Genomic DNA, 21,819 nt, shown 5'->3' with positions numbered 1-21,819 from the left:
AACTGTTCCATGTGTCGCAACTCCCATCTGTTGGCCATTTTGCATTGGCTTTTTTTCAGTTCTACCTGAAACTTTAGTTTTAATTCCACTGAGACACCAGATGGCAGGAGTGACAGCAAGCCATTACAATCTGACATTGACTGGTAGATTCATCAGAGCTTGCAAAAGTACCCCCATAAAGACCATTTTACTGTCCTGGATGTATTTCCTATAATCTCCAGAAGTCAGAAATGTTCTATGAACCTGAACATACTGGAAGTGATAATTAGTGTGACTTATTGTAATGTTCGTGTGATTCTGTTGTTTAATGCATTCAAAAAGCACTGCTGCTTTCAACAGAATAAAGCATTGCTACAGTCTAACTGCCATCTGCTTGACCAGCTAGAAAATCACACTATACAGGTGGATCCAGTCTACATTTCCAGACTGGATACGTCATAACAGGCCCACAAGCTCGCCCAGAGGCAGCTAAATAATTTTGAATTTCAAAGACAAAACTGATCCATCCTTTGCAGCCTTCAGTATTCCATAACCCATTATGTGTGAATCTCATTTTACATGGACCATTCAGCCTATCCTCGTCAACATGTTTTGTCAGCTATTAGGGGGAAACATCCTGGTGATAAACTTGGCAATTTTGGACTTTACAACTTCAGTAGGACCGCCAAAATGCACCATTGGCTTCAGTCTGTCTGAGGCTCAATCATTTCATTTGGGGAGGAGGAGCAGGTTCAGCCCCGACCTGCGTGATTTCTGAGCCATAAGGTATTTTACCGGCACAGTGAGCATTTGGTGTAGATCTATATATTTTGTGTTTTGTAGATAAGGAACAATGAACAGTGTTGTTCCAGAAATCTCGTACTATTTTCTAAAATGAGACCAAATTGTGCAGACACAAGACAAAAACCCTAACCCTAACCCTAACCCCCTAACCCTAACCCTAACCCAAAAAAGAAAATCTGAATCTCATTTAAATTCACCTGGGAGATAATGGTATACCCCTATAATATAATAATGAATAATCCCTGTGCACACTGCTTTGGCATTATGTTGTTTTTGGCACTTTAATAAGAATAGTAAAGGACAATGAATATGAGCCTAGCTTTGCTCAAACTGGTAGAAAATGTTCCAAACCAAATTGAAATCATTTAGCTTATTAAAAGAAAATAAACATATTAATGTGTTTTGCTTGCCAGTGGAGAGGATTTTCAACAACTAACAACAGAACCCAAAGACACAGGTCTGCGGCCTTCTGGTTTGAGAGCAAGTTGATCACGTTCGCAAATATAGTCTGAGACCTCACGGATCAAGCGGATGACTTGAGCTCTTTTTTTAATCAAATGTTTTTCTTTTGTGACCTGTATTTTCACACTCAGGATAACAGAAATATATTGATCCCCTTGTAAACCAGCAGACTGCAAAGTATGATGTAACCTTAAAGAACAGTAGGCCTATGCCCAAAAGGGTTGATCTGGGGGGTTGCAGTGAAATCCAAGAAGAGCCAATAAGCAAAGTGCGTTTCCTTTACTTTCACAATAGCACTAAAGAACAGATTTCATTTAATATAATGGTTATCTACTTCACTGATGTCTTACCACATGCCTGTGTGAAGTAACATCTTAGTTTTATTTATTTTGCCAATGTGGGAGCAAGTCTGTGATAGGTCTTGCTTTTTCTAATCATTTTTTAATTTAAGTACAATTTTTCAGAAAAACATCTTATTTTTAACACTAGTGGTCTAAGATACAGTAATTTGATTCTAAGGTATTGTCATAGACCTTCTTTAGGGGCAAATTAGATTTTCTTGTGACATGACCAGTCACCTACTAGTAAATAGGCTGGTGTATCAGACTCTTCAAGTTAGTGTATCCCTTTGAGTACCAAAGCTACCTGATGCTCAGCAGTGAAGCTGTTGCCGGATAGGTGAAGACATTTGTGGCTGTCATGCAATGCAAACTGCAAGTCAAAGCATTCAGCTCTGCTGAATTGTACTTCCAGAGCTCAGTCTCACTCAAAAGCGTGCAAATAACACAGGTTTACACTTTGAAAATACGTGCAATGTGTACGCCAAAGTAAAATTGTGCGTGCAGTAGATACGTGGAGCGCTCCAATTACAGAAATGGAGACCGGTGCGTTTGTAATATAAAGGGACGTGGGACCATGTAAGGAGGTTGGTTGGGGTGGGAGATGGGTAAAACACAGGACTTTCACATGGGAGATTGGGTTTGCGTCCTGCGTTTGGCTTTTTTCAGCCTTTGTTTTTTTTGTTACGATTTTCAGCCTTTTTTTATTCTTTTGTTAAGCCGTTTATTAGCGTGTTTTTGTGGTTATGTGCCGTGTTTTTGTGACTTTCTTGTGTTTTTTTTGTTAAGCCTTCCCCAATGTTTCTTCCCTAAACCCAACCATTTATTCGCGTGTTTTTGTGACTTTCTTGTGTTACTAAAGCCTTTCCCTGCATTCTTTTCCTAAACCCAACCATTTTTTTTTTTGTGTGACGATAACACACAACGTGTCGACGCGAGCCGCGTGCATATAAAACGCACCGGTCTCCCTTACTTCAATTGGAGCGCTCCACGTATATAATGCATGAAGAATTGTACTTTGGCATACACATTGCACGTTTTTTCAAAGTTTAAACCCGTGTTATTTGTACGCTTTTGAGTGAGACCGGGTTGACTTCCAAATCCAACGCATCTGTTACAGCGTGGTCCTTGATTGGCTAGCCACATTGTTGTAGCCACATTGTTGTAATGAAATACAAACAAAGAAAAATAGGGACATGGTTCCGTTTTCTAGCTGTTATCAGCAGTGCAAATCAAAGCAGTTAAGTTTTGCAAGGCAAAACTTTGAACCGTGGGCCTTGTCTTGAATTTCTATTGAGGGTCAATGACGACTGATCTATTGACGTACGGTTTGTGGTGCATTACAATCACAAGTGTCTGCACATAGGGTCAGAGTTCTGATCTAATGGCGTGTTGTTCCAAGTCACTTCTGGACGGTCATCATGACTGGAAGCTGCTGCACGCCTGACAGCCTAAATGCACACTGAATAACCATTTGAGTTGATTCATGTAGAGAGATTTGTCAAACCTTCTGTGTATGCAATAATAATATGCCATGTTGTCATGCATGTATCACATCTACCTGTATATACCTAGTCTAAATCAACGGAAGTACATTTCGGACATTGGCTGTCAGGCTTTGTCCCTCACCTTCCGCTCTCTGTGTTTTGCCGTCGCTACAAACAAGAACAACAAGCTTTGAGCTAGCGAGCTACACGCTGAAAATGGCAAGTTTTGAAGACATTTGGATCATGCAACAAGACAGGGCTGCTTGGTTCTTTTGGGAAATGATTGGAAAGATTTACAAAGAATATGTTTACGACATTTCCTCTCTAACTGGGACGTTTTGGGACCGGTTGGTGGGATTGCTGTGGACGAAGTACACACGGTGATACACTGGTAAGAGCTAATGAGGTTAAACCATGTATCCAGCTAATTTAAATAGCTCACGTTATTTAGCTCACTTCATTTAATACTGTAAGGGTTTTTTTTTTTTTTTTTTTTTGCAGGGTGAAAATGTTCCACCAAAACATTTTCCTTCCCGAGAAAATTTTGCAGAGCCGCCGTCTCTACAATCGGAGCTTAGTGCCGCCCAAGACAATTGTGATTGATTTAAAGAAATGCAATGTTTTCTCCTATCCCAGAATGTATCTGTGGTGTAGCCAGACCATACTCCCCAGCGCTGTGCAGACTGGTCTGGCAATACGGGACTAGTATGTACCTAACTTGTGTAATTGTCAATGCTCTAGTGTGTGCAGGACGTACTGCACTTTAAAGAGGAATTCTGGTATGTGACTCTATCCGTCATGCTAACTTTGCATTAGACCAAATGGTCAGCTCTCCCCAATTGGCAGGAACGTGGTTACAACAAGTAAAAATGAAATTGTATGTGAGGGTTTGCCCTTAGTGTGTGACCAGCAATACATCTGGTTATACATGTTGCTTGACAAACTATGACATTACACTAGTATCTGAGAGAAAAAGCTGGCAAGCTGACCCAAATGTAGATCTTATGCAGTTTAGCTATCATAGCCATTCCAGGGGATTGTGTGTTTATTTTCAGTCAAACTCAGAAACACATTTGAAATTATTCACTTAAAACATGTAGGAGGCCCGAGCAGCTTCCCCCATTCTACGTAACTTTGCGCAAGTCCTCGTTTCCCTGAATCTCTACTGTTAGCATGACTTGTAGAGTCACAATGGCTGCATTTGTGGGAAATACGCAACACGGTCTCACGGCAGTTCGTGTAAAGGTCACGTTATTTTTAATCTATCGCAGGGAACACGCGACAACAATGGGATGGTTAACAGGGAAACAAAACGCTACACGCGGGACGCGATCCCTGGCCTCCTGGGTGAAAGTCCACCACCCCAACCAACCTCCTTAAGCGGATTTTGGTTGATTTGGGGATTTAATACTACTCGCTACCGTAGACGTGCTGTGACCACGACATATGCTTCCCATTTAAATACATTAGTTTACATTTTCGTCCTGGCCACCACGAAACAAACAACAAAAACATCCCTGTGAACACATATCAATAGATTAAAATAACGTGACCATTTCACGTACTGCCATGAGACTGGGTTGAAACACGCCAGGTTGAAAGGTACCAGATTTTTCCTTTTGCACAAACGTCTACAATAAAACCCAAACTATCATTTACACGTTATGAAGTTTCACATTTTACCACAGCTCTTGTATATTTGACTACTGTTGTACAAAATTGCCCCTCATTCCAAAAGAGTGTTTTAGTTAATTCATGGTTGGGGGTGACATAAGCATAGATTATACTATTTTTCTTTACAGTTTTGTAAGTTGCGTTTACTGTCAGCTAGCACTCACTTATCAGGAGACAACTTTTCAAAAGTGTGTAGCAACAAAACACTACATGGGTGTCTGAGAATCCTGCACTGCCCATAGACTGTCAGAACACAGCAACCAAGTTTCTCACAGTTTCCAAGCAGCAGTGTTTACCGCCTGCTGTGCTTTGCAAATGAACAGATACCATCACTGATATGTGCATCAGTAATGCATCCATCACCGGTTGAGTCATATATAAAAACCATCTTACACTCTTCTTTTTCAAAGGTCAACAGAAAAACCTCCTCCAGAATCCACCAACACATTATTTAACTTACTCAAAATGTTTGACTTCCAGTCACGAATGCCATACAGTGGGCTGTGTGTGTGTGTGTGTGTGTTTCTGTGAATAAACACTTGGTCTCCTTGAAGCTGCGTAAGTACTGCATGTGCTGGACATACAGTCCTTTTGCCTGTGTGTGTGTATGTGTGTGTGTGTCTGTACACGTGTCAATACACTTATTTGGCTGTTGGTGCACACTGGCCGGTGAGTGGGTGTGTTTCTTAGTGACCCATCACGAAGCCGCCTAATACGCCTGCTTACACGTGTCTCTGAAAACTGCTCCGTCCTGCACAGTCAATCCAAAAGGCAAATTAGAAGAGTGCAAATACTAACTTTCCTTGTGCGCATTAATCATAACGTCCGCACAATGACTAATCAACTTTCTCTCAACAGGTCTAAAGGCTTTAATGAATTACTTAAAGGTTGAACAACTACAGTGTATTGTATCAGTGATAGAGAAAAGGAAAATAACTGTGCACATGCATTAAACATTTATTCAAGTGATAGCCTATCTATTGCAGAAAGGCAGCGGGTAGGGCGCCCGGGCAGCTCAGTTGGTAGAGCACCCATATAAAGAGGTTTATTCCTCGACGCAGAGGCCCAGGGTTAGGCAAACTCCGTCAGCGTGAGGTCACTCTTGTTTTGTTAGAAGCCGATGCAGTGAAGTTTAGCCGACGAAAGGTGTCTGCCCTGCAGTGACGACTACTGTACCGATTTTAACCAATTAGTACATTTTACTTTCAGTCATAAATATTAATAAAGTCCCTGAAATCTTTATGAAGTAAAGCCCAAAATAATGAGGCCTGAAAATGCAATCGGTATAGCTGTAACTGTTCACTCATGGAGGTGAATCTCAGATCACATGGACAAATAAAGAATAGCCTTGGATGGCCCGAGAAAGGAGCTAAACTCGTGTGTCCCGCATCCTCCTCCCCAGCCTGCAAATCCTAAATTTTTGTTGCACTACATAAAAAGGAACATTACTGCCTGGACCGCACTAAACGTCGGCACTGGATGTAAATCCTGGCTGCAGAATCATCCAATATGAACAGAATTCCTATGGAGACTGGGCCGCTGTCCATCTTTGATCTTTGCACGTAATAATCTGCACTTGCTGGGCGCATTTTTATCTACGATCTTTGTGCGTGTGTTTGTGAGTGTGCTTGTGTGTGTGTGTGTGTGTGTGTGTGTGTGTGTGTGTGTGTTTGCCATTGCATTTGTAGAGCGCTCTACGGGTCAGAAAGCAATAAGCGAGAGGTCACAAGTGGAGGCAACATCTCTTTTCATCCCTATTATTCCACTGGCTCACAGAATACTGGCAATTGTGTGTGTGTGTGTGTGTGCGTGTGTGCGTGGGCGCGTGCTTGTGTGACAGAGCGATATGCAGAGATATGAAATTAAACTCAGTGTATATTGTGTGTTTCTGTGCGTGTGTCTAGGATCTTGCCCTGGAGTACTTTTACAAGCAATTCAGCCAAGAGACAGAGAAATGAAAAAACCACAGAGCGATTATAGGGCCAGAAACAGAGCAGAGGGTGAAAAGAGAACAAGAGAAAGTAGGGAAACAAAGTAAACATCCATTCATCCATCAGCTACATCCACTCGTCCTTCGGAGGAGGGGTCGGGGGACAAATGGAACAGCTCAACAAATGAACAAGGAAATGAGGGGGGGGGGGAGGGGGGGAACACAACCAGAGCAACGAGAAGGAGCGAGGGTGTTAGCGAGAGGAAGAAAAGTGCAAGACGGCAAAAGAGGAATGCCGAATGGCGAAGTTTCTCCTACAATAATTTCCCTCCATCAAGCCCCAATTCAACCTACCTCTACTCCTCAGCAATTTACAGGCGACAGAGCCTAAAAAAAAAACTTTTAGAGTGGCCTATTCCTGGCTATCTGACTGCACTTTGACAGAAAGTAGGCAGAAGACAAGGGGGAGGAGGAGGAGGAGGAGGAGGAGGAAGGTGAGCAAAGAAAAGAAAGCGAGTTGGAAAAAGACAAAAAGATGGAGAGAGAAGGAGAAACAAGAAGAGCCAAGCAAAAAGAAGGGTGAGGAGAGAGAATGGAAGGAAGATAAGGGTGGTGGTGGGGGCCGGGGGGAAAGGGGTAAGGTGATATAAGGCAAAAGGAGAAAAAAAGCAAAAGACAGAAATCTCTGACTAGTGAGAAAGAAAGACCCCCCCACCCCCTCCCTTCTGTACATCTCTACCTATCACACATCCATCCTGTTAATGGACTCGTTTCAATGACAAATTCCTTGCATATTGTAAGCGGCAATGAGCGCGACATAATCCTCCTTTAATGAATGGCACGGCAGCAGTTCATTAAGCGCTAAGGTTACACCGCCGGGCGCCGACATCGGTGAGAATCCCCGACTACTTTGTGCCGACGACGTTAATTACAGGCCGTTTGCCGTGTGGATAATGAGCGATGCCTGGTGGATACTGTTGTGTGTGTTTTTTTTGAGAGGAGACACGAGATGAGACGGCTGGGGTGAGGCAAAGCGGCGCTACTTTCGGTGAACTCTCGACCGGCGAAGAAATGCTTTTTTAATTGTTGCTCGTTTGATATATTAGGTGTCATTAGAACTTGAGAGGTTCATTCCCCAGAGAAGTGAACATCCCTGGGTATCCACTTAGTGAAGTTAGTCGAGTTTATCGTTCAGTATTTCTGAAATGTGGAGGATGCGGTTTTCTGAATCTTTGGCCTTTCGGTTAAGTTCCCTCTTGGTGAAAAAGTACCAGTCTGTTTTTTCGATGTGTGCTGCTGATTATCCAAATAAGAGTGTGTCGCTGTTGTTTTTTTTTTTATTTGACAGCATTTGATGAAAGCCATCCCTACACTTAACGACGTTCAAGCCTTTGTTTTTAGCTCTTTTCTCACTTTATTTTACAGGCTTGTAATAATGACATGTTAGTTGGGCGTGCCATACTGTGTATTGTTGTTTGTAAGAAAAGTTGAGAAATGCCATCATTTGACATTGAAGTAGTGGTGCAATACATGGGCTGGAATAGTTTTTCTAAATAGGTATTTACCGTCAACCGACAAAAAACTGCTATCACTGCAGAGTTAAGCGTGATTCATGGTTCTGTGGAGGCTCCACGCAGAGCTCTTCGCCGTAGCCTACCTAAGTGGCCTGAAGTTTATACTTGTGTGTTGGTGTGTGCGTTGATTTCTTTAAAGGTCCCATGACATGTTGCTTTTTGTATGCTTTTATATAGGCCTTAGTGGTCCCCTTATACTGTATCTGAAGTCTCTTTTATATAGGCCTTAGTGGTCCCCTAATACTGTATCTGAAGTCTCTTTTATATAGACCTTAGTGGTCCCCTAATACTGTATCTGAAGTCTCTTTTATATAGACCTTAGTGGTCCCCTAATACTGTACCTGAAGTCTCTTTTATATAGACCTTAGTGGTCCCCTAATACTGTATCTGAAGTCTCTTTTATATAGACCTTAGTGGTCCCCTAATACTGTATCTGAAGTCTCTTTCCCGAAATTCAGCCTTGGTGCAGAATTACAGCCACTAGAGCCAGTCCCACAATGAGCTTTCCTTAGTATGTGCCATGTCTGTGTCTGTAGCTTTAAATGCTATTGAGGAAGAGGAGGAGGAGGAGGGGGGGTACTCAGGGCTCGGTTTACACCTATCACCACTGGGGGACCATAGGCAGGCTGGGGGGACTCATATTAATGTTAAAAAAAACTCATAAAGTGACATTTTCATGCCTTGGGACCTTTAAGAGAATGGCAGGGCCGGCATATGTGTGTGTGTGTGTGTGTGTGGGGGGGAGTGTGGTAGAGCGAGTAGCGACTCTAGAGTCATGGTGCTTTCTGACCACGGCGGGATATCTGTAGCAGGAAAAGCTAACCCTCTCCTTGATTTCATGATGTTTACGGAGAAGGAGAAACAGGAAATGAGTAAGTGTAAATGCAACGCTACCAAGCCACGGCCGTGAGACGTGCCTCAACGCGACGTGTAGTCACATTTTTTGAGAGGTGCACGTCAGGCTACGGCGTAGGGGTCGGTATCTCCACGCACCGTCGTACGTAGCCACGGCCTAGATTTAACGAAGAAACATAACTCAAGCTTAAGTCATGCTGATTTCAGCAGTATTTATATGTCATATACACCTACATCCTACAATAAAGTAATTCAGGTGTTAGGACTAAACATAGATAACATTCACAGCTTCTCTTTATATGATGTGAATGACCCTAAAAAGAGAGGAACTGCGCTAATGTCACTCAGTCCTTTGTGATCCTACTCTTTTGGATTGGGGGAGTTTCGGTGTAGAATTTATCACCGTTTAAATAAGGTAATCACTTTGGTGAAAAAAAAACTTACATCGTGTTAATGTATTACCAAGGACACAGTATACCTTCTGTTGGTTGTTTTGGTAGCTGTAAATACATAGGCCTTTTCTTTTTGACAGCATTTGACAATTCTGTCATTAATCGTCTTTTAAAAGCCCAAAGACGCATCGTCGAGCCACAGCTTTGTCTAATCCTGAGTAGTCTATCGCTATTAAAAAAAAAAAAAAAAAAAAAAAAACACATTTATTTTAACATAGTTATTATTCAGTATTTCTCAAGAGCCCAAGTATGCAAGTTGCAAGATTGTCAACCGAGGATGTTTGTGACGTGGCATGTATTTGTGCCATCAACTACTCTAATGGTGTTGTCCACACGTAATTGTAGCTACGAATCGTAGCTGTATATAGACACAAATATGAAAGAATTGGCTGTGCGACCGCCGTTTGAGGTTACCAGTGTTGCTCTTTTGCTACGAAGTGATGAATGCAGAGGGCAGGCATTATGTTGGTAGACGTCTGGCGAGTCGACGGGAGCAACCTTCAGGCGTCCAATCAAACAAGGGAAGCGACATTTGTTTCACTTGTCGAGGGATTGACAGAACTCCCGTATTATGGCTAGAATAGCATCAGCCAGCGGGTTGGCAGCTAAATAGCTCAAATCTCCCCGAGCCATCCCCAGCTGGCGCTGCAGTCACACAGACAGGCAGGCAGGCAGGCAGTCACTTCAGGATGACAGCGGCAGCTCCGGAGGAAGCTGCAGGCCAAGCCCAAACAAACTTTCATCTGCGTATCACAGGATTTACAGGCAGACCCAGCAAGGGAGGGAGAGATTGAGGGATACAGAGGGGTGAAGAGAGAGAGAGAGAGAGAGAGAGAGAGAGACAGACTAACAGGGAAAAGGAGTTCACACACACACACACACTCACACTGCAGGAGTCTTGCAGGACTTTAAATCCCTCTCTCATCTAACAGTAAACATCCTTGGGCTATTATAGCTGTGTGTGTATATATATGTGTGTGTGTGTGTGTGTGTGTGTGTGTGTGTGTCCGTCCAATACTTGACTTTACTTTTCAGGCTGGTACCAATATTGATATTTGAATGCAAAATAAAAAGATAACTTTTAGAGACATTTTAGAAAATATCTGAAGTTGATATATAGGCTAATAATCATTTTTGAATATAGACACATTACTGGAACATTTTTGATAAAGGTCCATGGAATCTACGGTACATAGAAACAGTACAATGTGCTTTCCAACCATGTCAGATAATATCAGCGATGCCTGTGGAGTGTGTGTGAGCTGTGCGTTTTTTCGCAGGACTTTGGCACTTTGCTATCACTATGTGTGCTAGCGTTTATGATTTGGAATGTATCACTTTTTTTTTATGGGTTATTGTGTACGTGTGTCTGCAAGATGGAGAGTCAATACGGCAGCGTGTATTCATTTTTTTTTCTGCCTATACAAATTAAACAGTGTGGAAAAGCAGCAGAGGCGATGGCTGCCACCTTTCTAATTGTGTAAGTCTCTCTGTGTAAAGAAGTCATTTCTGGTTGGGTCAAACTGCCTAAAAGGTTTTAAGAAGAAGTGGTACGGCAAATATGATGAATGTTCCGCTCAGTTAGGACCCTGCTGCTGGACTTTTTCATTTGCTTTGAAGACACCTGGAGAAGCAGAGATTTTCAGACATTCTCTGCAGGGATTTGTAGGTAAGCTCGGTGCAACAGAGTGTGTTTGCACAGCTATCTCGGTGCGTGTGTGTGCCTGTACGTGCTTGTGCATGTATGAACAGACAGCTATAATAGCTCCTCATTAGAATTGGTTAATAAGCAGGAAATGGCCACTTGGTGGAGAAGATAACAGTGAATTACATTGACCTTTTAGGCTGACACACTTTAAGAGACGGGCCGTGCAAACAATGTAGATGAAGTCCAATTGAAATGTCCCCTTCACCATCAAACTAATGGAAGTCCCTGTCCTGAGATCTTGCCACCAGCCAATAAACTATGTGCACTTGCCGATGAAGATGCATCGCAAATCGGTAAAAAAGAAACTGTATAAATGTGTGAAGATTATAACTGGTTGAGGTATAAAATATAATTGTGATGCAATTTTTAAACGTCCTAGGGCCTAATCTACATTGGATTTCCCTTGCTTGACTTCAAACGTCACTATGTCTTCTTAGCTCATTTATTGGAAGGGGAGATATTTTTCTATTTATTTTGTTATTTTGGTGTGAGATTTCTTTCAAAAATCTAATTCACTCATTTTGTATTACATATTGGATATTCAAGATTAAATACAATTCCAGCCTCCCTTTTGATAAGAGGACACATCTAGTTTTGTTTATATAAATAAAGGAATATTTTTCAGTCGTGTGTCTGCAGATAATTTGGTTAATACGAGAAAATTGTGTTGTGTATCGTAAAATCGTGAATCGTATAGAATCGTGAGTCGAGTGTATGGTAAATTGTACATCCCTAAAGAGGACTGTTTTGCTACAGCGTGCATGTCTGATGATGTAAATGGTCCTTGTAACATCAAAAGTTTGAAAAATCTGCTGGAAAAGTTAAAGAGACAATGACAATTTCCTTTCCTAAAAAAAACTACTGCTAAATTGCTCTTCAGGAAGGTATTTAACCAGCAACCCCTGCAATAGAAATACTTACTACACACTAAAGGTAGGTGTGTGCGTGTAACTATGGGAATGTTATGCAGGATTGTGATGGAATTTGCAAGGACTTAGATTGTGACTTTCTGGATACAAGAGACATTTTCTTACCACATGGCTAAAATACTGCATGGTTGCTAAACTTCAATAGCAAAGCTTTTAAAAGTCAAGTCACTATGGAGAATCTGCCTAGGTATTTAGTGAGTATAGTGGGTGTGTAGAGTGTACATACAGTAGCTCCATTAAGTCAGCCAACAGTGTTTTTGACATTATACACACCTTCATTGTCTAACTTGCTCATATCTCTAATTGAATCCGTTCTAATATGGCTCACATCTTGTCTTTGATTGAAAATGAAAGTTTAAGTTTTGTAACCAAGGAATTTAGGGCAGTCATTTAGGGCAGAGATCTTCAATAGGGGGTCCGGGGCCCCCCGGGGTCCTCAGAGTTACTGCAGGGGGGGCCGCCAAATTCATTAATTTTAATTTTTTTCAGTACAGAAAATTACTAGGTGCATGGGAGGTGGATAAGTAGTTCAAAAGTTGCAAAGAAACTCTGGCACACTGTCTAACTTGCAAAAAATTAAAATGTAATAGGCAATGTTGCAGTACTAGACCATCATCATGCAAAATGAATGGAGTTTCTATGCAACTTTTGAAAATTAAAATGTCTTAACATGGATCCAACAAATTATTAGCAAATATAAAACAGCCTAAAATAAAAATAATCATTGATGATATGCTTACTGGTCTATACTGTAGGTTAGGTAGTCACCGAGGTAACCATCCACAGATACAGTTCATCCTAAAGATTTATTGTCACATGTATGTTTGACATTAAGACATGACTTATGTTCATAGGTGCATCATGCCAAAATTAAAATGTATAGCTTAGTTGTCAATGTTCTATAAAGGCTTTAGGCTTTCTATTGTAGGCCCAGTTAAATAAGCAACTTAAAGGTGCTGTAGGTAGGATTGTGAAGATCCAGGACTTAACCAAAACATGTGAACATCGACAACTTCTCAGTCCCTCCCCCCCTTTCTGCTAAAGCCCTAACAGCCCCCCACGCCCCTCCCCCCACAAGGGAGAGCTGTGCCCGATCGAGCGTGTGTGAAGAGGGGGGGAAGGGAAGGAAATCTGCAACTCATGTGCGGGGAAGGGGGAGGGGAGGACGATATGAAATGCGTGTGCCTGAGCAGTGATCAACACGCAGTTAGACCCCCCCCCCGGCACTGATTGGTGCATCTGAACAGGGAGCGGTGGATTTTTGCAAATCGCACCACAGGCTGTAGGTGGTGCCAGAGGAGCTGGATTTTTTTTCAAATGACCGGCTTCCTGTAGTTCTACTGGAACATAGGGTCAGTTTCAGCAAATATGACAGAAAGTTATTTTTAAAGGTCTTACCTACTGCATCTTTAACTTCATAAAATATCTCAGATAAGGGCTCCTTGGCTTAAAAAACATTGAAAACCCCCGATTTAGGGGGATTGTTTGAGCTTGAAGAGCTCCACAGAGTAAAGTTGAGATTGTATGCATGTTGAGCGTGTGTGTCTGTACACTGACAGATGGCTCTATCTAAATGAATAGGTTTTGCAAGCTGCTAAAAGTGTCGATGCTTGTAGTTTTACAACACAACGGTGCGGGCTATGCGGTGCCACTCAAATGAATTCATATTCCTGTAAAGTCATTATGCATTGCCACCCGCCAAATGATTATAAAGGGATATGTTTGTCTACCAGGCATCAAGTCAAAGTTGTCCATGGCAGGTAATCCTGTAGGCATTTTATCATGCACTGTAAATATGGAGTTGGCAGGCAAAATGAACAAACAGGTGAAATGTGGATTCTACCATGGCCAGACGAAGTTTTTTTTTTCCTTTCAGCATGTTTGACATATTATGTGTGTTAATATGTAATACGTACAGTATTTAACATGCAGAAGTTAATAATAATAATAATAATAATACATTTAATAAGAATGATAAGATTATGAGGGACATAAGAACAAAATATAAATAAAATAGGATGTAAAAAGGGCAGGTGTAATAAGCACAGCCAATAAGCTTCAACCTACAGTCAGTACTGATTATAAACCAGTTAATATGATACTACGGATTATTACCACTTACTGTATGTTATGTATGTGATTTGGTGTACCTATGTGATCGAAATAAACTAAAAGGGTTTTTGAGTTTTTTGACAGAAACAATAAAAGTCCTTAAATTCATTATGACAGGGGTCTTCAGCGTTTTTTTAGGCCAAGAACCCTTTAACTGAAAGAGAGACTGAGCAGGGACCCCCGGCCCCTACTGCATATATTGTGTAAAATTAAGTTGCATATTGAACTTGGCCTACAATAACATGTAGGGCTGCCGAAAGCCATTATACATACCTTTTGAAGTGCCAAGAATACTAAGCTATTAACATAATAACTGTTGGCATGATTTCACAAATCGTGTTATAATGTTAAACATACAATCTTCAGGATTAACTGGTCCTGTGGAAGGCTACATTACGGACTACTTTACCTATCATCAATGTGTGTTGTTTTCACAAATAGGCTGATTTATATTTGCTAATAATACGTTGGATTCATGTTAAGACATTTAGATTTAAAAAAAAAAAAAAAAAAAAACTTTTAAAATGCAGTAACTCTGAGGTCCTCCTAGGGGCCCCGGACCCCCTTTTTGAAGATTTCTGCATTATGCGCTTAAGTATGATACAAGTCAGACGGGATGCAAGGAAACAAGACAAAGGGTTTGAACAGAAACAAAAGCGTGTCACATGGGTTAAGAAAGAAGTTTGTCCTGATGTGAAAGCTCTACTTACAGGTAATAAGAGTAGGAATAAGCATGTCTTCTGAAGCATGGTGAGGTGAGGCCGATGATGACAACAGAGCAAAACCCAGGAGAAGGACAAACACATTGGATTAGTTCACCGTCTGAATGAAAGGTTATTTCGTTGAATCGCTGACATTTGAAACTGATAGGCCACAGAGTGCCACAGGAGGCTGTTCCTGTCTGTGGCTATCACACTCTATACATTAACTCCCCCCCCCTCGCCTCCCCCGTAACTGTTGCATGCTTAGAGTGTCAAAACTGGACTCACAGCACGTATTTTCACATCACATCACAATCTCAATAGTCTTGGAAAATGATGTACAATAATTCCTTTGTAAAAATCATTTATCATTTACATGTGCAACATGTGTTATTTATTCACTGCTGCTACTTATATTCACACTGTACTATATTTATGTCTGTACTGTATTTATGTTGACACTATATTCATGTCTGTACTGTATTTATGTTGACACTGTACTAAATTTATATCTGTACTGTATTTATGTTGACACTGTACTAAATTTATATCTGTACTGTATTTATGTTGACACTGTACTATATTTGGCTGTACTGTATTTATGTTGACACTGTACTATATTTGGCTGTACTGTATTTATGTTGACACTGTACTATATTTATATCTGTACTGTATTTATGTTGACACTGTACTATATTTATGTCCGTACTGTATTTATGTTGACACTGTACTATATTTATATCCTTACTGTATTTATGTTGACAGTGTACTATATTTATGTCTGTACTGTATTTATGTTGACACTGTACTATATTCATGTCTGTACTGTATTTATGTTGACACTGTACTATATTCATGTCTGTACTGTATTTATGTTGACACTGTACTATATTCATGTCTGTACTGTATTTATGTTGACACTGTACTATATTTATATCTGTACTGTATTTATGTTGACACTGTACTATATTTATGTCCGTACTGTATTTATGTTGACACTGTACTATATTTATATCCTTACTGTATTTATGTTGACACTGTACTATATTTATATCTGTACTGTATTTATGTTGACACTGTACTATATTTATATCTGTACTGTATTTATGTTGACACTGTACTATATTTGGCTGTACTGTATTTATGTTGACACTGTACTATATTTATATCTGTACTGTATTTATGTTGACACTGTACTATATTTATATCTGTAGTGTATTTATGTTGACACTGTACTATATTTGGCTGTACTGTATTTATGTTGACACTGCACTATATATATATCTGTACTGTATTTATGTTGACACTGTACTATATTTATATCTGTACTGTATTTATGTTGACACTGTACTATATTTACGTCTGTGCTGTATTTATGTTGACACTGTACTATATTTATATCTGTACTGTATTTATGTTGACACTGCACTATATTTATGTCCGTACTGTATTTATGTTGACACTATACTTTATGTACGTTCACGCTGCACTTCAATAGCATTTGTACAATCCATTGTTTTACAACATAATCTTTTTAACCTAATCTTATTTTTTTTGTACCGTAGCTATGTGACTATATGTTACTTCATACACATATTGACTCGCTCTTTTCTTATTCGCATTACATTCTTTTTAACCTTGATTTTGACCGTGAGTGACTGCAACTTAAAGGTCCCATGGCATGAACATTTCACTTTATGAGGTTTTTTAACATTAATATGAGTTCCCCCAGCCTGTCTATGGTCCCCCAGTGGCTAGAAATGTTGATAGGTGTAAACCGAGCCCTGGGTATCCTGCTCTGTCTTTGAGAAAATGAAAGCTCAGATGAGCCGTTTTGGAATCTGCTTGTTATGAGGTCATAACAAGCAAGGTTACCTCACCTTTCTCTGCTTTGCCCGCCCAGAGAATTTGGCCAACCCATGAGAGAGACATCATGGCTTTTAAACGAGAAAAGTGGCAGTTGGTCAAGGCCACACCCCCACCCTCCACCTTGCCCCTCCCACTCTCCTCCTCAATAGCTTCAGACACAGAAATGGCACATACTAAGGAAAGCTCATTGTGGGACTGGCTCTAATGGCTGTAGTTCTGCACCAAAGCTGAATTTCGGGAAAGAGACTTCGGATACAGTATTAGGGGACCACTAAGGTCTATATAAAAGCATCCAAAGAGCACCATGTCATGGGACCTTTAACTATTTCCCTGATGGGGCTCAATAAAGTATTCTGATTCTGATTCTTCTTATCCACCTGTTCAACCTGTCCATGTAACGGCTGTGCCTGCTTGTCTGTGTGTGTCCAAATGTGTGAAATCGTTTGCTGCCTATCAACGTTGTCTCTTTGGATTTGTTCCATAAAGCTTTTTTACAGATGCTGAGTGGTTGCCTGCCAATCTGACAGTTTGACAGTATGTCTATCTAGTTGTCCGGCCATGTGCAGAGTTCTTCCCTAATGCAGGTCAAAATGTTTGTCTATGTTTAGTCTTATACTTCATCATTACAAGAAGATAGGCCATTTGCAGGCTTATCCAATCACTTTATAGTCATCTCTAGACATACTTGGCTGAAATACTCCCCTGTAAATCAGCTGTGACGTGGCCAGTAGTCAATCAAATTAATTAGAGGTAATAAGGACCTCTATGGCTTGTGAAATGATCACATCACTCACCCAAGAAATTACACTTTTTTTCACAGGAGATTGGCCTGTTCGTTGACTTTCAAGAGATGAAAATACAGACATCATGTTCATCCATCATTCGCTCCTGTGCTCCATGCTAATGCTTTATCACACACTATGTTGAGAAAGAGCAGTAGTATGATTGGTATTATATAAAATAAGGGAAAATAACATTACAGATATAAATTGTAAATCTGCAAATTTGAAAAGTAACTTACCAACAGTTAGTTTTTGGACAAACCGTGTATTCATCCAGTTTGACATTTGCATTACTTACCGCATTCAGTTTTGGGTGGTGGAAAGTCATTAATATTTCAAACAGAGTTATGGTATATTTCTATCATCGTACACAAAAGGACTGTTAGGTCAGATTTAGTGTTTTTAAGACTAAATCATAACACAAAAAATTTATACTCAGATTGAACCATACATTCTCACTCCCAAATTGTCAAATGCTGACGCTTGGTCAGTGTCTCTTAGCGTCAGATACCGACAAAAAAAATTCCCATTTTAGCATCTGTATGGAACGCACCGGGCAGAGCAGCAGTCGCAACGCGGCACTCTAACCCCTATTTTCCACTTGCGCTGTGTTCCGGATGCGCCGCGGCCCTCCCCCGAGCAATCGGAGCCATTCAAGACAATGCTTGATATTCCACCAGCCGCGCCACATCACGTCCCAGAAGCGCGCGGGAAGTGGCTCTCTATTTTCACGAGAGCCTCGGGCCGTTGGACAAACCGGGAGGGAAGTAAAACAGCGAGAGCATCTAGTCAATTTACCACAATATCGTATATGATCTCCTGTACAACACCAACGAGAGATTCATCTTGGAGGTGGAAAGACATAATAGACATCACAGATCCAGAAAAATCCAGAAAAGAATGCATGGAGTTAAATTACAGTAGTGCTTGGAGTGGAAGGTGGATACTAGTACTAATACTTAATAAACACGCGATTGTTACGTAAAGTACAAAGTAGAGACAATAAAATCTGCGAGTCGGGCAGCGAGCTGCCCCGCTTCTGAGATGCTCCCGATGTGGCATGGCGCGTGGCGGAGGACAGAAGAAAACCGGAACGCAGTGCAGGCACACCCAGGGGGGAATGGGGGTTAGCGTCTGTACGGAACGCAGCGGGCAGAGCAGCAACGCGACCGCTGCGCTGTAAGATGACGTAGAATTGAAAAGTGTATGAAAGACAATAATCCTCGTCAGGAGGTTGGTTGAACGCAGGACTTTTACCCAGGAGACCAGGGTTTGTGTCCCGTTCTTGTCCCGTGTGTCACTTAAACCTACATATCTATGAACAGACCCACGATCTTACTCTATCCCTAACCAAGTGGTTTAACCCTGCGCATTGAAAAATGACGCCAAAGGATCCCGACGGGGTCATCCCTATGTTCCCCGGGTCCTAGGGTTAGGCCTATAGGGTTAGGGTTAGTCTAGGCCTATTTGCATATGCGCGTCAAACAGCCCTTAGGCCTACATATGCCTATTTGCCATGGAATTTGGCAGTAATGGTGGAAAAAGTAACAGACCGGGGAACATAGGACCCTTTTTTTGAAAAAGGGTCCTATGTTCCCCAGTCTCATACAAAGAGGGGAACATAGGACCTGGGGAACATAGGACCAGGGGGAACATAGGACCTGGGGAACATAGGACCTGGGGAAAATAGGACCTGGGGAAAATAGGACCCGGGGAACATAGGACCTGGAGAACATAGGACCCGGGGAACATAGGACCTGGGGAACATAGGACCCGGGGAATATAGGACCCGGGGAACATAGGACCCGGGGAATATAGGACCCGGGGAACATAGGACCCAGGGAACATAGGACCCGGGGAACATAGGACCAGGGGGAACATAGGACCTGGGGAACATAGGACCCAGGGGACATAGGACCAGGGGAACATAGGACCTGGGGAACATAGCGTCAGCATTTGACAAGTTGGGAGCGAGAATGTGTTGGATTGAAACCATGTAAGCTTAAAAACTGCTACAAGGTATCATTGCAACTCTTTGGAGTCAGCGTTGCTGTTACTGCCTACAGGCTTTACTAAACATAGTGAATGCTAATGTGTTAGCATGGAGCACTGGAAGGAACCATTGGGCAACCACGGACACGTGGATATTTCCCTGTCTGTGTTCTCATCCCCTCACAGATGACCAACCGGCCAGTCACTCTTAAATTGTATTCATATTATTAGTAGTATTAATGTAAGTTTTAATCATTAATATAACTTTATGCTAGCTTAACCGGCAAGTTTTTCTGATAATAAATGAATGCTTAAGTGAAGTCTGTAGGGAACACAATAAAGTTAAAAAAAATAAAAAATAATAAAAATAAAAGGTGCACATCTGATGCCTCCATCACCAACAGGCTGGTGGATAGACAGATATGAGATGAGGGATGACAGAAAAGAGCAAAAGACAGAAGATGCAAGTTTGGTAGAGGAACGAATAGAAGCAGAGATGACTGATTGGTTAGATGGAGAGTGTGTGTTGTTGCTGTAAGAATTCCAAAGCCATGGCGGTTTTGCACTGTTTAAAGGGCTGATTCACACAAAATGCAGCACATAGAATGTATCTGTTCAAGTCTATGTTAGGTATTGAATAATGAAATCTAATAATAATAATAAGATAAATCTAAATAAGATAGCAAAATGCCTCCAGACTGTGAGCATGAATTCTAATCTACTCAAACTCAAGCCAGGAAAGTTTAGCTCAAGTGTTTACCCAAAAGGACCTTCTGTCCTTCACTTGATAGCTCAGCCACAGATCTATACCTCTGCATTCCACTTGACCAATATCTCATGTGTGTGTGTGTGTGTGTGTGTGTGTGTGTGTGTGTGTGTGATACTGGACTCCCTGCACTAACTCTGTAATGGCTTGTTGGCAACTTTTCCCCCTTGCATTCGCTGTTCATCTGGTGAGGAGCCAGAGATTGAGATCTCATAGTATCTAAGGCACACACGCACGCACACACACATGCACACGCACACATACACACACACACACCCGAACCGAGTTTCAATACAAGGGGAAAGTCAAGTAGGGCTGAAAAGGATCAATATTCAGTTCCTATTTAAAGAGCAGATGTAAAATAAACTACTACTGCATTGGTCTGTCTGTCTGCCTGTCTGTCTATTTATCTATCAGGAGAAAGAGAGAGATGGCTGAAACAAGCGTGTTTGCAAACACACACACACACGCACATACACACACACACACACACACATACTCTGTCATACCCTTAACACTCTTTAAGGGTTCTGCTGACATTGTCCTTATGATATTAATAAAGAGCTGAGCGCTGAGCGCACGGCTGTAAAAGCCACAGCCATTAAAACTGGTCATCAATATTAATATGGCGTAGAAAAAACACTCCACCAGGTTCTGCATGGCACTGTCAGTGTGTGTGTGGACAAAGATAGAGATAGAGGGAGAAGAAAGAGACAGAGAGAGACAGATAGAGAGAGAGACAGATGGAGAGAGAAAGACAGAAAAAAGAAAGAGAGGCTGTGATGTATTTGTCACAAGACAATGTTGATAATATCTTTGTATTGATGTGGTTTCATTTAGCGTGTGTGTGTGTGTGTGTGTGTGTTTGTTTGTGTGTGGGTGTGTCTGGACAATTTGGGACAAATGCACTCGGATCCTGCTAAAAGTGAAAAGTGATTCATTGATTGTTTGACTATTAGCCTTTTGTGAAGAATGGATTTAATCTTAAGCAGATCTGTAATAGCACAACAAAGTGACGCCGATCAGGAAACGGGTTGCCGTCCGTTACAAGAAGCTGACAAAAAAACAAAATTAGAGTCTGGTAAAACTGCAGAGTGGCAGTGGCTCTCGGTTTCTGTTCACTTTCCGATTGGCATACAGACCAAAAAAGTGGCCTTTCTGACATGTTTCCAGTGAATGCAGTCACCACCAATACAGACAGGGATGCACAGTATTGAAATGTCTGACAAAGTCAACCAAACCAATAGCTGAAGCCCTCAGCTGTACTGTGATTTTACTTGGTGCAGATGCAGATGCCTAAAAACACTTCTTCATGAGTACCTCTCCCGGCTTATTATTATGAAACACTACACTGTTCCCATGTCTTTGTAATTAATAAAGGAGATGAGAACAAATCACTCCAGCT

At 41.3% G+C, this 21,819-nt stretch overlaps 1 protein-coding gene across 1 annotated transcript in view; it reads right to left on the bottom strand.

Moving 5' to 3' along the window:
- ptprt (protein tyrosine phosphatase receptor type T) overlaps positions 1 to 21,819 on the bottom strand; it is a 430,905-nt gene that overhangs the window by 99,236 nt on the left and 309,850 nt on the right. The window contains exon 18 of the mRNA XM_028575011.1: positions 15,015 to 15,044. Coding sequence (XP_028430812.1) covers positions 15,015 to 15,044 — 30 coding nt within the window. The remainder of the gene's footprint in view (positions 1 to 15,014; positions 15,045 to 21,819) is intronic.

This window comes from Perca flavescens, chromosome 4 (genome assembly GCF_004354835.1).
Source record: "Perca flavescens isolate YP-PL-M2 chromosome 4, PFLA_1.0, whole genome shotgun sequence".
Lineage (NCBI taxonomy): Eukaryota > Metazoa > Chordata > Actinopteri > Perciformes > Percidae > Perca > Perca flavescens.
The sequence above is the reverse complement of the archived record's forward strand: the minus strand, read 5'-3'. Positions and strand labels throughout refer to the sequence as shown.